Raw genomic sequence first — 17,500 nt, forward strand, 5'->3', positions numbered from 1 at the left:
GTGCTCTTGTGCGTGTGTGTGTGTGTTAGTGTGTGTGTGTGTGTGTGTGCGTTCAGAGAGTGCCGCTCCTGCTAGAGCAGCAATGCGGCTTTTTTATCTCAAATTGAATTGTTGAAGGGAAATGTTAAGGAGCCATACATCACCGGGACAAGCGGAGCAGGGCAGAGTGAGGGAGGCCCGCGACGCATGAGGATTCTGTAGGGGAAGTTACAGTTGGATCATTCTCATGCGCTGGGATGTCCATACAGGGCCCCGGCTGGGCTTTTTACAAAACATAAAACTGATGCTTCCGCGTGAAGTCCGTTGCCGATGCATGTGCCTACAGGTCCTGCTCTATTTGTTTGGCAAGGTGTGCGTTTTTATAGATTTGTTTGTGTGTGTGTGTGCTTACACTATAGAGGAGGTGACCTTCCCCATTGCTTTCAGAGTGCACCGGTGTGGTACACCTTGAAGACTAAGCAAGCCATCAGCATCCCCACCGACACACACACACACACCTCCCTCCAGCTTCCCCCCCCCCCCCCTCCCTTCCCCCAGCTTGCCTCATCTTCACGGTTAAATTGGATCAATTTCCCTGTGTTCACCTTTTATCTGCTTATTTCTGCAGACAAATACCTTCGCTATCCCTCTTCCCTACTCCCTCTGCTCCCCTCACCTCCGCCATATCTAAAAAGCTCTTCCTAAATTAAAGTCCCGAAAGCATTAACGTCTGGAGTCTGTTATATCGAAGGTCGATTTTCACAGAATCCCCCCCACCCCTGCGCTTCAATGGCCCATCGCTGCCTCCCTGCTGCACGTATGGATTTCCTGTCGCCGGCTTTCTCGTCCGGTTTGTGTGTGATGCGCTGCTCAGATCCCAGCCCTGCAGATTGCTACTGATTACAGCCGTATTTCTTCATCCATAAGTCTGAGAACAGCAGAAAGTGTTGCCAGGAGTTTACTGGACGTTGGGTTTGCAGGGCTCAGAGCCTTTGGAGCACTAGCAACAAGTCCCCGTGTTGCTCCCGGCAATCATGCATTGACAAATGCACAGCGCACATTTCATCTGCTGGTTGAATGTTTGAATGTTTGAGTTGAATTGCTGTGTGTATGTGCTTCTGTGCGTGGGCTTGTGTGTTCCTGTGCATATGCAATATAGTACACCATGATTGCCCTCCATTGTGACTGTCATAAGAAAGCATGCGCAGATGTAAAGGGAAAACCTCCCTATATACTGTAGAAGTACCACTTTTTCCTCTGACAAAGAAGCACCGGAGACAGCCAGTTATAGAGACATAATGACATAATTGTGAAAAACATCCCCAGATGTCCAAGAATGCAGCGTGTATATAAACATAAGTGGTTCTCTTTCATTCTGCAGGTAACTTAAAGATGTGGTCATGGTGGTTTTGGCTGTCTGCCACGCTGCTGCCGAGCCTCTCGCTGGCCCAGCGCTCAGAGCCCATGTTCTCGGCCGTAACCCAGACTGTGCTGCCGCCGGACTACGACAACAACCCCACGCAGCTCAACTACGGCGTGGCCGTCACTGATGTGGACGGGGACGGAGACCTGGAGATATTTGTGGCTGGGTGAGGATTTTGTTTTTCCAAGTATGTTGTTCCCCATAGGAGGGGCAGGTTAGTGGAGCAAAGAGGCTCCTGTTGCCCAAAGGTACCGGGCTCAAACCCCAGTTGTCCACAAACCTACCTGAAGGCATCTTTGAACAAGGTGGCTTTACCCCGTACCTGCTCCTTAATGACCTGTATCTACAGTCACTGTAAGTCGCTTTAGATGAAAGCGCAAATAGTAAAGTAAAGTTATGTTACAATAGATTAAAAACTAACAATCAATGAAATTGTCTAAAGTTTTTTGTTATTTAGTTAGTTTTGTTATTGTTGTGTTTGTAAGGGTTCCCTGAGACTCAGTGAGATGGGGAGAACGGTTTTGATTGGATGGAGATCCATTAATGGCACTGGTTTGGCAAAGCAGCAGTCAACTGAAGCATGGGTACATTTCACAATGCTTAGCTAAATATAGATTGAAACAAATTACTATTCTTTATGAATGGAATTTAGCCAAAAGGTCCTATTCTGCTTGTATCCTGGCAGGAATGGATACTGATTTCCTTTGGAACAATCTGTTTAAGGAGTGTAGGTAGGTTAGTTAAAATCAGCTTCTTAACTTCTTGTTATCAGCTTTTTCTTGTTTGCCATCGTTCATGTTTAGTTATCAATGTGTCATAAATATCTTGGTCTTGTTGTTCTCCTTTATTTAAGGTTAAGATATGTGCTTTATTATAACCTTGGTCTAAACCTATTACATTTGTTATTTATGTTCACATGCTTGTTTTCTGTTCAACAACTTTTTAACTACATGCTGCAAAGCTTGGCATCAAGTTGGGCAAATTCTCTGATTAAATAAAAGCTTGAAATTATGGTGCTGCGCAAATCTCCTCCACATGACACAAAATTATTCATAAGAAAGAAATGTACGTTTCAGCAACAATGCAGCAAAACTCAAAACTACGGCGTCAACTTGCTCTGCCACCTCAAATAGTAATATATTAGCCGCATAATAGCCTAAAAGTCATACATTACACTTGTTTCATGACTTTCGTTTCATCTTTTGGAGAAAAGCCTTAATTTACTTATTCCTGATTTTACTGGTATATAACAATGTTTATTTTAGCCTTAGAAAAATTGTAAATGGCCAGCGGATCTTCTTTCTTCTGTTTACGAAACCAAAGATGAACGTTGTTGAATAGTAATTCACCAATAGTCTTCATAGCTTCCTCTGTTTGTTTTTAGTTTGAGACTTACTTGAGACTTGTATTTCAGAGTGCATCTTGGTTGCAGTAGAAGATTGGAAGGAAAACCAATGAAAGATAATATACGAGTATAGACTTTCATTGAGCTGCGAAGATATTGCTCTGATATTAATATTTCAAGCCAGTTGCCTTTTTATTAGACCATTCATATCTGTGAAATTTAGTGGTTGTGTAACCACATTTCCGTTAATAATAAAAAAGCATGTTTAAATGTCTTGTTCAATTTCAGTCTTCCCTATTAGCTGCCATTTCATTGGATATCTTGAAGTGATGCCCTCAATTGAAGTATAACTAACATCAAATCTCTCAGGCAAACATGCTGGAACCCTGTGGTTGACATCATGTTACTGTTCCTGTTGTTGACATCATGTTACTGTTCCTGTTGTTGACATCATGTTACTGTTCCTGCTGTTGACATCATGTTACTGTTCCTGTTGGTGACATCATGTTACTGTTCCTGCTGTTGACATCATGTTACTGTTCCTGTTGTTGACATCATGTTACTGTTCCTGTGGTTGACATCATGGCACTGTTCCCGGTTACAGCTACAACGGTCCTAACCTGGTACTGAAATACGACAAGCAGAGGAGGAGGCTCCTGAACATCGCCGTGGACAACCGCAGCTCGCCATTCTACAATCTAAGAGATCGTCAAGGCAACGCCATCGGAGTGACAGCGTGTGACATAGACGGCGATGGCCGCGAGGAGATATACGTCCTCAACACCAATAATGCTTTTTCTGGTAGAAACATGACATTGCACACACACACACACACACACACACACACACACACACACACACACACACACACACACACACGTGCACACACCCCCACCCGCACCTGCAAACACACACACACACACACACACACACACACACACACACACATAACTGAGACGAGGCAGAAGCAGAATCAATAGGAAGATAGAAAGCTTATCTAATGTGAGACTTCATCAGTTAGCTGATAAGCATTGTGTCCCTGTTCATCTTTCTGAGAGGTGCACACAGAGTACCAACACGGCATCTCGATAACTCCATCATTCACAGAAACCAAAAAAAAAAAAATCTATTACAGTTTTCCCTTTCAACCAAGGTAACCTACTGTTTTTTTTCCCATTCTCCTATATTGTTATTGGGATGGATAATCCTGGTTGTGTTTTTCTCCCACTCTACACTGTGTGTGTGTGTGTGTGTGTGTGTGTGTGTGTGTGTGTGTGTCTGAAGGTCGGGCGACGTACTCGGATAAGCTGTTTAAGTTCCGTAATGGACGCTTTGAAGATCTGCTGAGCGATGAGATAAATGAGCACAGAGACGTAGCCAACCGAATGGCTGGCCGCTCAGTGGCCTGTGTGGACAGGAAGGTAGTACACACACACACACACACACACACACACACACACACACACACACACACACACACACACACACACACACACACACACACACACACACACACACACACACATGCACACACACAGGCCTGTGTGGACAGGAAGGTAGTACACACACACACTCAGACACAGACACACACATGCCCGCACGCAACATGCAGGAACACCCACCCACCCATAGTCATGCAAAAATGCACTCACACACACACACACACACACACACACACACACACACACACACACTCAGACACAGAGACACACACACACACACACATAATCAGACTCAGAGACACACATATGCACGCACGCCAAGCAACATGCAGAAACCCAAACCCAGCCTAACACACATACAAAACATACTCGCATTCCCCGGCACACATCCCCCGACACACAGACAAATAGAAACACACGCATGCACAACAAATGCGAGTTGCCGAGTGGGTTTTGTGGACATGCATGAGTGCCTTTGGACGCTTCTGTTTGTTTACCAGTGATAACTCATGCTCTGCCTACGCCGCCCTCTCCGCATGCACTATGACAGTTCATTTGGGGGGAAAATAGGCTGCCATTTTGTCTCTCTTCTGTCCATCGCTCCAAGTATAATTACCTAAGCCAGTTATCATTTGTTTTACCCAACACAACAGGGTTATGGGAGGAAGGGAGAAGCGCTACAACAGCTACCTATGCTACAAACAGCGGCTATCACTCTCTCGCTCCACTTCTCTCTGTTTCTCTATCTCTCGCCCTTTCTCTCTCTCGGGTTTTCTAGTCCCTCCCTCTCGATATCTCTCCCCCGTTCTATCTGTCTTTTTCCAGTGTATCTATCTCTTTCTCTCTAGTCTCTCTCTGGTCCCTCTCTAGTTTTTCTCCCTCTAATCTCTCTGTTCTCTCTCACTCTCTCTCGCTCTCTCTCTCTCTCTCTCTCTCACTCTCTCCCTCACCTTGACTTACTTTGGGTTTCTTCCCGGTCTTTGTCCGTCTCCGTACTGCAGGCAGAGTACAGACTAAAGTGCATGGAGGGATAGTGATAGGGATAGTGTGCAGAGGACAGTGTGGGGATTAGAATGGATTTGCTTGACCACAGTGCCATCTCACTGAACACTGATAGCTTGTGCGGTTGCCAACGTCAGATGAGGAAAGGTATTTGCATTTAATGGCGTAATGCGCTTGGAATGAGCCAAGCTAACAATATCCTCTGCGGCTGTTCCACGAGGCCGACCAAGTTTGAAAACATAAATTCTGCTGAATAAGCGGCCATTGTTGTCATTGAGATTGTGGTCATAATTATCTTCCTAATACTTCTTCTTTGTCATTTACATTTTTCCTATTGAATCCTCCTATATCTTTTTCCACTTCTTTCTGTCCCTCTTGTATTACCAGTAACAGATTTTTACGTCTTTACGCCGCAATCCGATATGAAATGACCTTCTCACTGTCCCATTCGTCTTAAAAAGTGAAAACAAGAAAACATCCAGTTGGCAGGCATTGACGAACACAGCGAGTGCCCCATCAGTGCGGGCCTCCTTTAAACACAAGCACAAGGTTAAAAAGGCCAATACGGAATCGTTCAAGTTGCGTCGTCAGCCCCGGTAACTAATGTGTTGTGTCTTGTTTTAGCCGTAAACGGGAGCGCTATCCGTCAGGGGAGAGAAAGGGGATAATTACTCATGCGGACCACTTCATCTCTCCCCGTCTCCTTGGACGTGATGGCCACATCATTAGTCCCGTGAAAACTGATGAAGGAGACAGAGTGAAAAGGTCTCGCGTTTGAATTGATTAGTTTCTCTTCAAGGTACTTCCCCCGCAAGGCCAGGAGATTTCTTTAAAACAAAAACACACTGGCTGTGGGGGAAGCACCACTTCAGTTCCTTCCACACAACGGAAGAAGTGAAGTGAAACTTTGCTGTGTTTTTTGCGCGGGTTTATTTTCTATTATAAGACGCACAAACTGTATTGTGTGGTGTTGGGCGGAAGCGCCTCTTTGCCGCAGGACATTGTCTCCCTGTGTGGGGGAAATACTGAGACAAGAAAGGGACTTTTTTGCAGGCATGCATGTCACACTTCTCAGGGTTTGACTGACAGAAATGACCCTTGGGGGAGGACTTATTGAAAAATCATTGACTTTTTACTCTGTTAAGTAACTGCCGGTGGCCTTCAAGCCTTTGCCTCTAGATTAGAAATTAGTGACATTTGTTAAGTGTGAGTGTGTGCGTGTGTGCGTGTGTGTGTGTGTGTGTGTGTGTGGCTGCCTGTTAAGTGTGTGTGTGTGTGTTTGTTGTGTTAGTGTGTGTGCACTCGTGTGCCTGTGTGTGTGCCCGCACTCCTATGTGTGTGTCTGTGTGTGTTTACCTCGATTGGTCATTGATGGGAGGCTAAGTGTGACGTTGACATTTACATTAGCTGGACTCATTTAGTTTTTTCTTTGTCCTACAAAAACATTGTAATTCTCTGTGTATTCGTGTGTGTGTGTGTGTGTGTGTGTGTGTGTGTGTGTGTGTGTGTGTCCGGTGGTGGGCGTATGTGCATTGATTGAAGTGTGCCGTGCCTGGTAGGAGCCTTATTGATATTGTGTGTATAGTCTATTAGTGTGGTTCCGTACGTGAGCCTGTGCCTGCAGGGTTCCAACTGATAATGGAGTGTGAAATTAATCTCCAAAGGGAGGCTATGGGAGCAGAGCTGGGGAAGATGGGCTGGAAACTTGGGATAGCGGTGGTGATGGCAATGATAGAAGTGGGGGCGGTAGTGATGGGGGTAGAGGAGGGGTGGTGGTAGTGATGGTGGTGATAGGAGTGGGGGTGCTGGTGGTTTTAGTGATGGTGGTGGTGGCAGTGATAGGAGTGGGGGTGCTGGTGGTTTTAGTGATGGTGGTGGTGGCAGTGATAGGAGTGGGGGTGCTGGTGGTTTTAGTGATGGTGGTGGTGGTGGTGGTGGTGATGGGGATAGTTATGGGGGTGATATGAGTGATGGTGCTAGTGGTTGTAATGATGGTAGGGTGGTGGTGGTGGTGATGATGTTGGGGATAGTTATAGGGGTGATAGGAGTGGTGGTGGTGCTAGTGGTAGTGATTGGGATGATAGTAGTGATGTTGGTGATAATAACCCCTACAATCACCTACAGCACCACCGGTGCACCACCGTAGCCGGTGATTGTGGAGGTTTTGTCCTAGAGTTGGATGGTTAGGATGTATTTGAGGGTGGTTGGGATGGATATGATTTGTAGTGTTTTTGGTTGTTTTGGTGGGGATGGGGATTGTGGTGGTGGTAGTGATGGTGGTGATAGCAGTGGGGGTAATGGTGGTGGTAGGGGTGGTACGATGGTCAGCGTGGTGGGGATGCTTGTGGTGGTGTAATCAAGACGCTGACAGGGCCAGTGGCTGAGGTGTTTGAGATTCAGACAAGGACAGTAGTGGTGATCGTGGTTTTGGTGATGTCGAGATAACGCAGCAGAGATGGATCGCCTCAGTCCGAAGGTCATGATGAATGCATCGGCTCAGAGGGTGAAAAGAGAGTCGAGTAATCATTGAGTGCAGTTTCACTGAACACCTTCATCAATAAAACCGATACAAATCCCCAATGCCACCTGTTTGTGTTCTCAAGCCCGGTCTACCTATAGAGTCGTGCACGAGTCACACACAAGTAGTGCCCTTGCAGCAGCCAACATGTCGTCCTTCCTCTCCAGGGCACCGGCCGCTACGCCATCTACATCGCTAACTACGCCAGCGGTGACGTGGGCCCCCACGCCCTCATCGAGATGGACGAGGCCGCCAGCGACCTCTCGCAGGGGGTCGTCGCCCTCTCCAACGTGGCCGAGCAGGCCGGGGTCAACAAGCTCACAGGTGGGTGGGGTGGGGGGGGGGTGGGTGGGTTGTTTGGTTGGGTGGGTGGGCGAGGTGGGTGTGCGGGTGGGCGAGGTGCCCTAGTCCTCCACAGGTATGAATGAATGAAGTGCTGGTGTGATAAGACTCAACAGACATTATTATTTTAATTGAAATTATTATTGAAATTATAATTTTTTTTTTTTACCAAGAACTAACTAGGGTGCTCTTGTTAGACGTGAGAGATCTCATGGGGTCCAACACTCAAGACTTTTGGGAAAGGACTTCTGGTCTTGTGAGTGTGTGTGTGTGTGTGTGTGTGTGTGTGTGTGTGTGTGTGTGTGTGTGTGTGTGTGTGTGTGTGTGTGTGTGTGTGATCTTACATGAACACGACGGATGTGACACCTGAATTGATGGGTGCGAATGTGTGCCCGTGACGGAAAAAAGTAGGGTTTTTATGATGGCCAGGACTCTCCTTTTCTCTCTCTCTCTCTCCCTCTCTCTATCTCTCTCCGTCTCACACAATCTCCCTCTCTCGTGCTCGCTCTCTCTTCCTCTCTCTCGTGCTCTCTCTCGCCCTCTCTCTCTCGCTTAGTGATTTACAGACACCTGGAGAGGGGCCATGATATGGCCGTGCCCATGGAGTCTGAAATATAGGGCCCTTGTAAAGCACCAGCGGATAGGTTATTAGCAGGAAGGTGAGAGAGGAGTGACTAGGAGTTGTACAATGCACATGGGAGGAAGGGAGGGAGAGAGAGAGAGAGAGAGAGAGAGAGAGAGACGAGAGAGAGAGAGAGAGAGAGAGAGAGAGAGAGAGAGAGAGAGAGAGAGAGAGAGAGAGAGAGAGAGAGAGAGAGAGGCAGAATACAGTTAGAATACATTTTAAAAAGGGAGTGAGAGGAAAAGGGTAGAGAGAGAGAAAGAGAGAGAGAGGAGAGACTAGGGCCCTGTCCACACTAACCCGGGGTAAATATAAAAACGCACATTCGCATTGAAAACAATCTCATCCACACTATCGTTTTCATATAGTTTACGGAATGTTTTGCATTCACGTTCCACACTGAAATTATTTTGATAAACAGTTATCGTCATGGTAACGCGACTCCCGCCACACCTCTCTATTTAGATTACAGGCGCGCGATCAGCTGATAGTTGCAGTTGATCAGATGGCTTATCATTTTCACTCACAAGCAAAAATATGTCTCAAACCAAAAGCACAAAGGCAAGAGTTTTTTTTTTTAGAAACGCCGCTCCAAGTACGGTTTGAAAAGGCGTCTTTGCGTTTTTTTTTTCCCCATCGCTTAAGCACAGCAAGTACAGCACTCACCTTTGGTGTTGGAGTGCATCGGTTTTCAGCGTCGGAATCGCCGTTCTAATGTGGAAGAAGGGCTAAAACGGATAAATAATGTGTTTGTAGATTTACCCAGGTTAGTGTGGACAGGGCCTAGGAGTTGTACAATGCACATGGAAGGAAGGGAGAGAGAGAGAGAGAGAGAGGGAGAGAGAGAGAGAGAGGAGAGAGAGAGAGAGAGAGAGAGAGAGAGAGAGAGAGAGAAGGGCAGAATACAGTTAGAATAGATTTTAAAAAGGGAGTGAGAGGGCAGAGTACAGTTAGAATAGATTTTAAAAAGGGGGTGAGAGGGCAGAATACAGTTAGAATACATTTTAAAAAGGGAGTGAGAGGAAAATGGTAGATAAGGTAGAGAGCGAGAGGGAGGCAGGGAGATGGTTAGAATAAATGGTAGTGAGGGAGTGAGAAGAAAGAGCTGTGTGAGAGAAAGCGGAGAGAGAGGGAGAGAAGAGGTAGAGAGAGAAAGATCGAGGAGGTAGGCAGAGAGGGTGAGAGAGAGGTAAGGGCGAGAAAGAGAGAGAGAGGGAGGGAGGTGAGGTGAGACGAGTTCAAGTACACCAACAGAAGAAGGACCGGAGGGATTGTCTTTGTGTATGTGTTTGCTTGTGGGTGTGTGTGTGTCTGTGAGAGGGAGAGAGGTAGAAAGAGAGTGAGGGAGAGAAAGAATATAAAGAACAAGAGGAGCGAGAGAGAGACAGACACACAGAGAGAGAGAGAGGGAGAGGGACAGAAAACAGCCAGGTGAAATCCAGCTGCTTCTTTTGGCTGTGTCAGCTGTTTACTCCAGTCAAAGTCAGGGTACGGGGCCCGGGAAGGGGAAGGGCAGCGGAGCCGTAGATCAGACTGAACCAGCTCCCGGGGCCCAGAGATGGCATCTATCACTGCTTAGTGTTGCTCCCTCAGGCAGGGTACTTCCTGGAGGAGGCGGCTCTCTGCCAGGGCTGTAAATGTTCAGGCTTTAGCTACGCTGTATTTGTCCGTCTGTCCATTCGCCTGTATATCCTTGTGTCCACCAGATCCGTCTGTTTGTATGTTCAACTCATCAGTCTGTCCGTCCCATTTTGTCTTATTGTCCATACGTCTCTCCTTCTGTCTGTCCATCCGTCTGTCTGTCCCATTTGTCTTACTGTCCATACGACTGTCCTTCTGGCTATCTGTCTTAAATGTGTGTCTTAGGGTCCGCCTGTCTTAGAGTCCTTATGTTTGTCCATCTGTCTGTCAGTCTGTGGGTAGAGAAAACCCAATCTTTTCCAGAAATATATTGAAGGCCATTAAAAGCTACGGCGGTTTTATATTTCACTCGACTAACACCATTTCACACAGACACTCTTAAAACCTAAAGGCTGTGAATCCCCAGCGTCTGATTAATCTCCATTGAGACGTAACTCATCGCAGTAAAGACGCACTAGGTGAGTTTCTGCCTGTCATGTGCTCCTGTGTCCACTAGGAGGGCCGAGTGAGCAGACGCCCAGATTAGCTGCAGAATGATATACTGCGCAGCAGATCGCTCTGGCGCCAAACTAGCCCTTAATCAGAGCGACAACGACCGGAGGCAGACTGTGACATTTTATCTCTCAAGGAGTTTCAAATCTCTGGAGAGACATTAGTGTCCTATGGTCGTTTTGGAGGCGTTGGGGTTTTGTCTGTTCGAATAGTTTCCAGCAGTAAATCAGTGTCCGCAGCACCCCTGCATACTGCAAGAGCTATCACATCTCCTTGAGGTCCTTAATTCGATTACACTCGCCTTAGATTGGGGCACCTTGTTGATTGGACGAAACGTTCTCAGCGGAATATCTGTGCCAAAGGATTTATGGGCCGAAGAGGCTCAGAACTTGGAAAGTGATGTCACCCAAGATTATGATGGACTGTATCGGGTGCCTTTTAAACAGCTGATTGTGGATTGTGGGGTTCCCAGGTGTGTGTGTGTGTGTGTGTGTGTGCGTGTGTGCGTGAATGTGTGTGCGTGTGCGAGTGTGGGTGTCTTTGTCAGCAGAAATACTTGCCATGGTTAGGGTAAATGGCCTGGAAAGACATTAATAGTCCCTGATCACCTCTGTGATGGAGCCCAATCTTTCTCCCCTCACGCCACTCTCCCTCCATCTTCTCACCCCAGATTGTCTACACCTCTTCATCTCAGGTTTTGAAGACACTTTTCAGTACAATCTCCTTCTCTCTCTCTCTCTCTCTCTCTCTCTCTCTCTCTCTCTGTGTCTATTTCCCTGTCTCTGTATCTCTTTCGGTCTTCTCTCTCTCTCTCTCTCTCTCTCTGTATCTCCCTTTCTCTCTCTGTCTCTCTCTCTGTCTCTATCGGTCTCTCTGTCTCTCTCTCTCTCTCTCTCTCTCTCTCTCTCTCTGTATCTCCCTTTCTCTCTCTCTCGCTCTCTCTCTCTCTCTCCCCCTCCACAGGGGGTCGTGGCGTGGTGGTGGGGCCCATCGTCAGTCAGACCCTGTCTGACGTGTTTTGTGACAACGAGTACGGAGCCAACTTCCTGTTCAGGAACAACGGTGACGGAACCTTCACCGAAGTGGCATCTCAAGCCGGTGAGGGGTTTGAGTGATTGCCATGGCAACGGTATTATGGGATACGATACATTAATAATAATTAGAAGAAAACAACAATGTGTGCACCATTTCTATTGCTACCTGGTAAATACATTGTTTAATATTGTACTTTTTATATACTTAATACATTAAAGAAAAATATTAGCCTATAGGTAAATAATTATTTTATTATTCTAGGTAGCAAATCATATACTTATAACACAGTATTTCATGTACAGTAATTAGGTACCCGACCTAGGGCCCAATATTGCCAGGTTCAACAACGTAGGAAGTACTGGTGTTTCTGGTGTTTCTGTTTCTAGGTTTGGAGGACCCTATGCAGCATGGCAGGGGCGTGGCCCTGGGAGACTTTAACCGCGATGGCAAGACCGACATCGTCTACGGCAACTGGAACGGGCCGCACCGCCTGTACATCCAGATGAACAACCGCAAACAGAGGTTCAAGGTAGGCTGACGTCCCGGCGAAGGCAAGGAGGAACCCAATCACATCAGTAATTATCGGAGCTCTTAGCAGGGAACAGAACCTTACTGGGAGTTTGCAAAATACAAAGTTAGGGGGATACAAGACGAGAGGTCGGGAGGAGAGGCAAATGTCAAGAATGTCAAGAATCAAACATAGAGAACACAACATAGCTTTTACACGTTTATACTAAGGGCCACCAGATAGACAGGAACTGGGGATCTGTGATAAAGAACACAGGTGAACAGAATGAGTCATCAACACAGCCGAGTGGCGTTAAACTAACGAGGAAACACAGGAAAGAGTCATACGCACCTGGCAGGTTGGCCCTGCTGATGAATTAGTGTGGGGAAAGTATGAAGCAAATCCATGCAGACTATGGCCCCGTTTACACGAGGACGCTTGCGGGTAAAAACGACAAAATATTTTATCGGAAGTGCCTTTTGTTTAGACGGTGACAGCATTTTTAGGGCTTAAAAACGCAAAAATCTGAAACCACCCTCCAGAGTGGAAAACTTGAATACGGTCCGCCGTAGCATTTCCGTGTACACTGCCAAGACGCAAAACGCTGCTCAGATCTGCTCACGTCGCGTACGCGTTTACGTCACATACATGCGCCAGTACAGGGAAATAAACAAACATGTTGGATTATTTCCATGCATCGGACCTTCAAGCTGCTCTGGCAGCTCTAATAAACTTACAGGAGTCTTTCCACAAAATGTTTTGTTTTTTGCGGCGCAGATAAGAGAAGAAGGAAGATTCTACGCATGCGCTCAGACATGGCGGTGTTGTGTGATAGTGTATCACAGCACCACCTAGCCGCCTGGAATGCATACCCAATCGAATTCCACACACTTTTGCGTCACCGGTTGCACGCAGATTTCCTCCCGAAAACGCTTGTCTAAACGTGGAATAAAAAGTGAAGACGCGACGCCACTTTTGCGTAAACGTGGCCTATATTCATGCTCTGCGTCTTGAGTTACAGCTAGACTCATTTAAATAACATAATGTGCACGCGCACCAAAAATAGTTTATAATAATTAAATGCATCACGAGGGAAATACACCACGACAGGCTAGAGCTACTGGAAGTGGCAGCTGGAAGCATTATAATCACACTGTCTGCTAACATTGTGCTGACTGAGAATGACATGTTGACAGCTGATTGACAATGCCATGATGCTTTGTGTCAGGCTGCCAAGGCAGGGTGTCCCCTCATGATCCAATGCGGGCAATGCACCCTGTGTCTGATATAACTACATTAGACATTTGTCGCTATATTTTAGCACTTTTTGGCAGTAAAAATAACATTCTTTATATCTTCTTTCTATTAGCACCCCTAATACTTTTTTTGTATTGATTACCATTGAATTAATACAAAGAATTGCATGTGATGTTGATAAGCCATGACAAGCCTTATCACAATCTCCCCTCTAGTGACATCACACATGGGCAGCTCCCCCAGATGTTTGGGCGATAAATCCAGCTCACAGCCTCCGCAGTAGACTGAACCATAGACATGTACGCATAAACGTCATATTGGCCTTTGGATCGTACGTCACCGTCACTGCTTTATTGGAGAGGCCAAGACATGGCCTGTAAATAAATAGTCAACGGAAGAGCTACCGTTTTTCTGGATAAAAAACACGATAATGTTCAGTGCCGCGAATATATACTTATATACTTCTTTTTTACACTAAATATATAAAATAGGATTTCATATAAATACGAAAATCGACTTTATGTAAGGGATAATCACCGAGAGGCAGGGCAATAAACAGTTTGATATGCCCGGCTAGTGGACGGCTTACCTTCCACGAGCCGGGCATATCAAACTGTTTATTGCCCTGCCTTGAGGTGATTATCCCGTTTATTCTACTTCTTGCTTGCCAACATAATAAAACAATTCAAATACTTTAATAATTCAGCTTTTTCTTATTCGTATTGCATGCTTAATAAATGTATACTCTGTTTGAGTTCATCTCCCTCAAAAAGTAGTCCCCTTTAGAACTACGGTGAATAACGTTAGCAAATTTTTCGTAGGTGGAATCCGGAAGAATCATGAATATTAGGGTTACGGTTATGGTTAGGGTGAGGGTTACGGTTACGGTTATGGTTAGGGTGAGGGTTACGGTTATGGTTAGGTTTAGGGTTAGGGTTAGGAGTCAGCGTGTGAGTTTGCCTGTCCAATCCTAGCGCATGATTTCCGACACATTTTAGAAACTTTTTTAAACAAAGTTTATTTTTACAATGGACCACATGTTTGACTTTTCTGTGATAGAAAAAAAATACAAGTGGCGTATTGATCTATTATTTGATGACGCTGTGCTCAGTCAGCGGGCAACCTACCGGTTTAATGCCCTCCTCCCAGCCAATCAGAATCAAGCATTCTTAAACGAAGTAGAATAAATTGTTATATTTCTTTTTATTCACAAAAACAGCAGCTCCTTCGTTTATTTCTCTTAATCTTAGTCTTAATCTCTCAAATACGACATTGTCATATCGCCACAACGGGTAGAAGCAGTTAACACAGCGTCTACGTATGTATCCATAGACTGACTGACTGGCTGGTCTACCCATTATGCACCTGGGTCACTAGGGAGTAGATTGTGAAATGGTTTGTCACGGCTAATCAACATCACACCTGATGGTAAAACCGGAAGCCTTTAAGAAGTACAGCTGTGGCTTGGGCAGACTGACACATGCTGTTAAAACACATCAGGTGGCCATCCAACATATCCTAAGTGTGCGTAATGTGCCAGAAGATTATGGCCAATCATGGATGCTCTGTGTTATCGCATGCATCTCCAGTGCCCTGTAATTAACCACTTACTCCACTGTCCACTGTTTCTTTGTTGAGCTGTGCCCAAAGATCGCAAAGAGCATGGTAATCCATGCTCTCAGTGTCTTAATGATCCACTCAGTGAATCGCGCGGCAGCCACTCATGTAGGGGCTCTGTTTTGCCTCCCCGCTGTGTTGCGAATCGATGCCTTTTGTGCAGGCAGCACAATGAACGGCTAAGCTCCCCTGTTTAAGCACTGTGGAGACATCCTAATGAAGGGCTAGTAAATTAACAGTCAATGATGCCCGGGATTAACCCAAAGACCCAAAGACTGACGGTCCTTGATATATGAAGACCCTGTGAGTGATTGGGCCGATGATGCCTGCTGCAAGATAGCACATAGCGCGTGTATGTGTGTGTGTGAAGAAGTGTGTGTTTCTGTGTGTGTGTGTGTGTGTGTGTGTGTGGGAGTATGCTCTGCGGTGAGTAAATCTGAAGAGGTTTAGCGCGTGCTGATTTATCGGCCGATGCCTGTGACCGCATCCGTTACCCGGGAGATAAACGTCAAGCCGGCCTTATTTACGGAGGTCATATAAGGGGTTAATGTGGGATGCCTCCGAGAGAGCTCCATCAGTGCCACGTGCGCGCACATGCACTGTCATGCACATGCACTGTCATGCACATGCAAATACCCCCCACACGCACATATGCACACACACACACACACACACACACACACACACACATACACACACACCCATGCAAGCACAAAAGTGCGATCCAATAAATTAGCTTTGTTTTTTTCAGAAGGATGTTTAAATCTTGACTGGGCCGCATGTTTAAGATGGCTCCCGAACGCAGGCGGACGGTTTCACTAAGCGTGGTGACCTTTGCCTGCAGTAATGAAGCTGTGGTACCACTCCAGTAAGCCGCTAATTAAATCCGGCTGAAACAGCAGCTTGCCTGGACACTGGAAAGTGCAGATTACGCCTGTTTACGTTTTAATTAAAATCTATTTGCAGAGGTTGTTGTCTCCACAATTGGTTTTTCCACATCAGCCCCGCTGTGTCTCACTCAATTTAAACACTGAAGTTTCAGCTTTTTTTTCCCTACCCTAGATAAATGTATGCAAAGTACAAAGGGAAGGGTGTTAATTATTTTCGACCTGCTATTCATTTTCGTTGGCATTTTAATTTGAAAGGTGCTTACAACTTCGCTCCCCTATGGGGTTACTACCACAGATACCAACACCGTAGTTGTCATTAGCTCAAACTTAAATTTGGTGGATATTATAATGACAGATTATTTCTTTCCAATTAGAAATGGTACCCACTACTTTTTCATTAGATGTCATTCAATGTCATCCATTCCTTCCCCCTTTTCTTTCCTTCCTCCCTCTCATCCTCTTTCCCTCCCTCCCTCTTTACCTCCCTCCCTGCCTGTCTCTCCTTCCTCCCTCCCTTCCCTCCGTCTTTCCTTCCTTCCTTTCGTTCTTCCCCCCTTCGCCGTGTCCTCAGTTGCCCCCCCCCCCCAACTCAACTCGCCTCCTCCTCCTCCCCTATACCTGATAGCAGCAGCAGCAGTTGCGTCACCTGCAGCTCCCCTCCTTGTGGCTTTATGATCCTTATAATTAATACAGGGAGTAAATACTGGAGAGATGATGAAGGTGCTGCCATAACTCTTCCTCAACTTATCACCGCGTCAGCGAAGCAAGGAGAGATCAGTTACTTATTGATGCAAAAATCTCTCTTTCCTTTTTTATTTTTTTGGGGGAGACAAGGGCAGAAGGTAACAGCAGATTAAAAAGATAAAGGGGAGACCGGACCAGGGTTTCGATGCCCTTAGTGCTCAGATAAAGAATGGTGCAATGTCCGTGCCCGTCCATTTATTAGCATGGAGAGCAGCTTTGAACAAACAATAACACCTCCACACATCACCCGCTGGAAGTCCATCTCAATTATGTGTGGTAGACAGTTGCCACACCAAACAAACCAAACGGATGACCAACTAATCAATTGAATGAATAAATAAACGCCACTCAAGACTTTTTAAACCATGAAACGCAGACCTATAGGAACCGGGCAGCATATAAATAACACAGGGAAAGCACACAACAGCCTATTCTCTGCGTATCTTCATTACACTTTGTATGGTAATACAAAATGTGATGTTACCCTCTGTAACAATCTTTCTTCAGATGATTTCCCTCACACATTACCGGTTCTTTTTAAAACAGCATGTGGCCAATGTGGCTTTGGCGTCGACACGGTCCTGAACCCCTCGTGCATCAGCCCTCATTGTCTCTCATCATGAAGTGCGTTTACCAAAGCCTC

The 17,500-nt window shown here is 46.0% G+C and overlaps 1 protein-coding gene across 1 annotated transcript in view; it reads left to right on the top strand.

Annotated features, from left to right (window-relative positions):
* Positions 1-1,371: 1,371 nt before the first annotated feature.
* LOC311350159 (cartilage acidic protein 1-like) overlaps positions 1,372-17,500 on the top strand; it is a gene marked incomplete at its 5' end in the record, with an annotated part of 22,893 nt that continues 6,764 nt past the window's right edge. Inside the window, 6 exons of the mRNA XM_084470174.1 lie at positions 1,372-1,568; positions 3,352-3,548; positions 4,032-4,168; positions 7,877-8,033; positions 11,770-11,904; positions 12,228-12,370. Coding sequence (XP_084326300.1) covers positions 1,372-1,568; positions 3,352-3,548; positions 4,032-4,168; positions 7,877-8,033; positions 11,770-11,904; positions 12,228-12,370 — 966 coding nt within the window. The remainder of the gene's footprint in view (positions 1,569-3,351; positions 3,549-4,031; positions 4,169-7,876; positions 8,034-11,769; positions 11,905-12,227; positions 12,371-17,500) is intronic.

The sequence above is a fragment of the Micromesistius poutassou genome (assembly GCF_964030765.1).
Source record: "Micromesistius poutassou genome assembly, chromosome: 7".
NCBI lineage: Eukaryota > Metazoa > Chordata > Actinopteri > Gadiformes > Gadidae > Micromesistius > Micromesistius poutassou.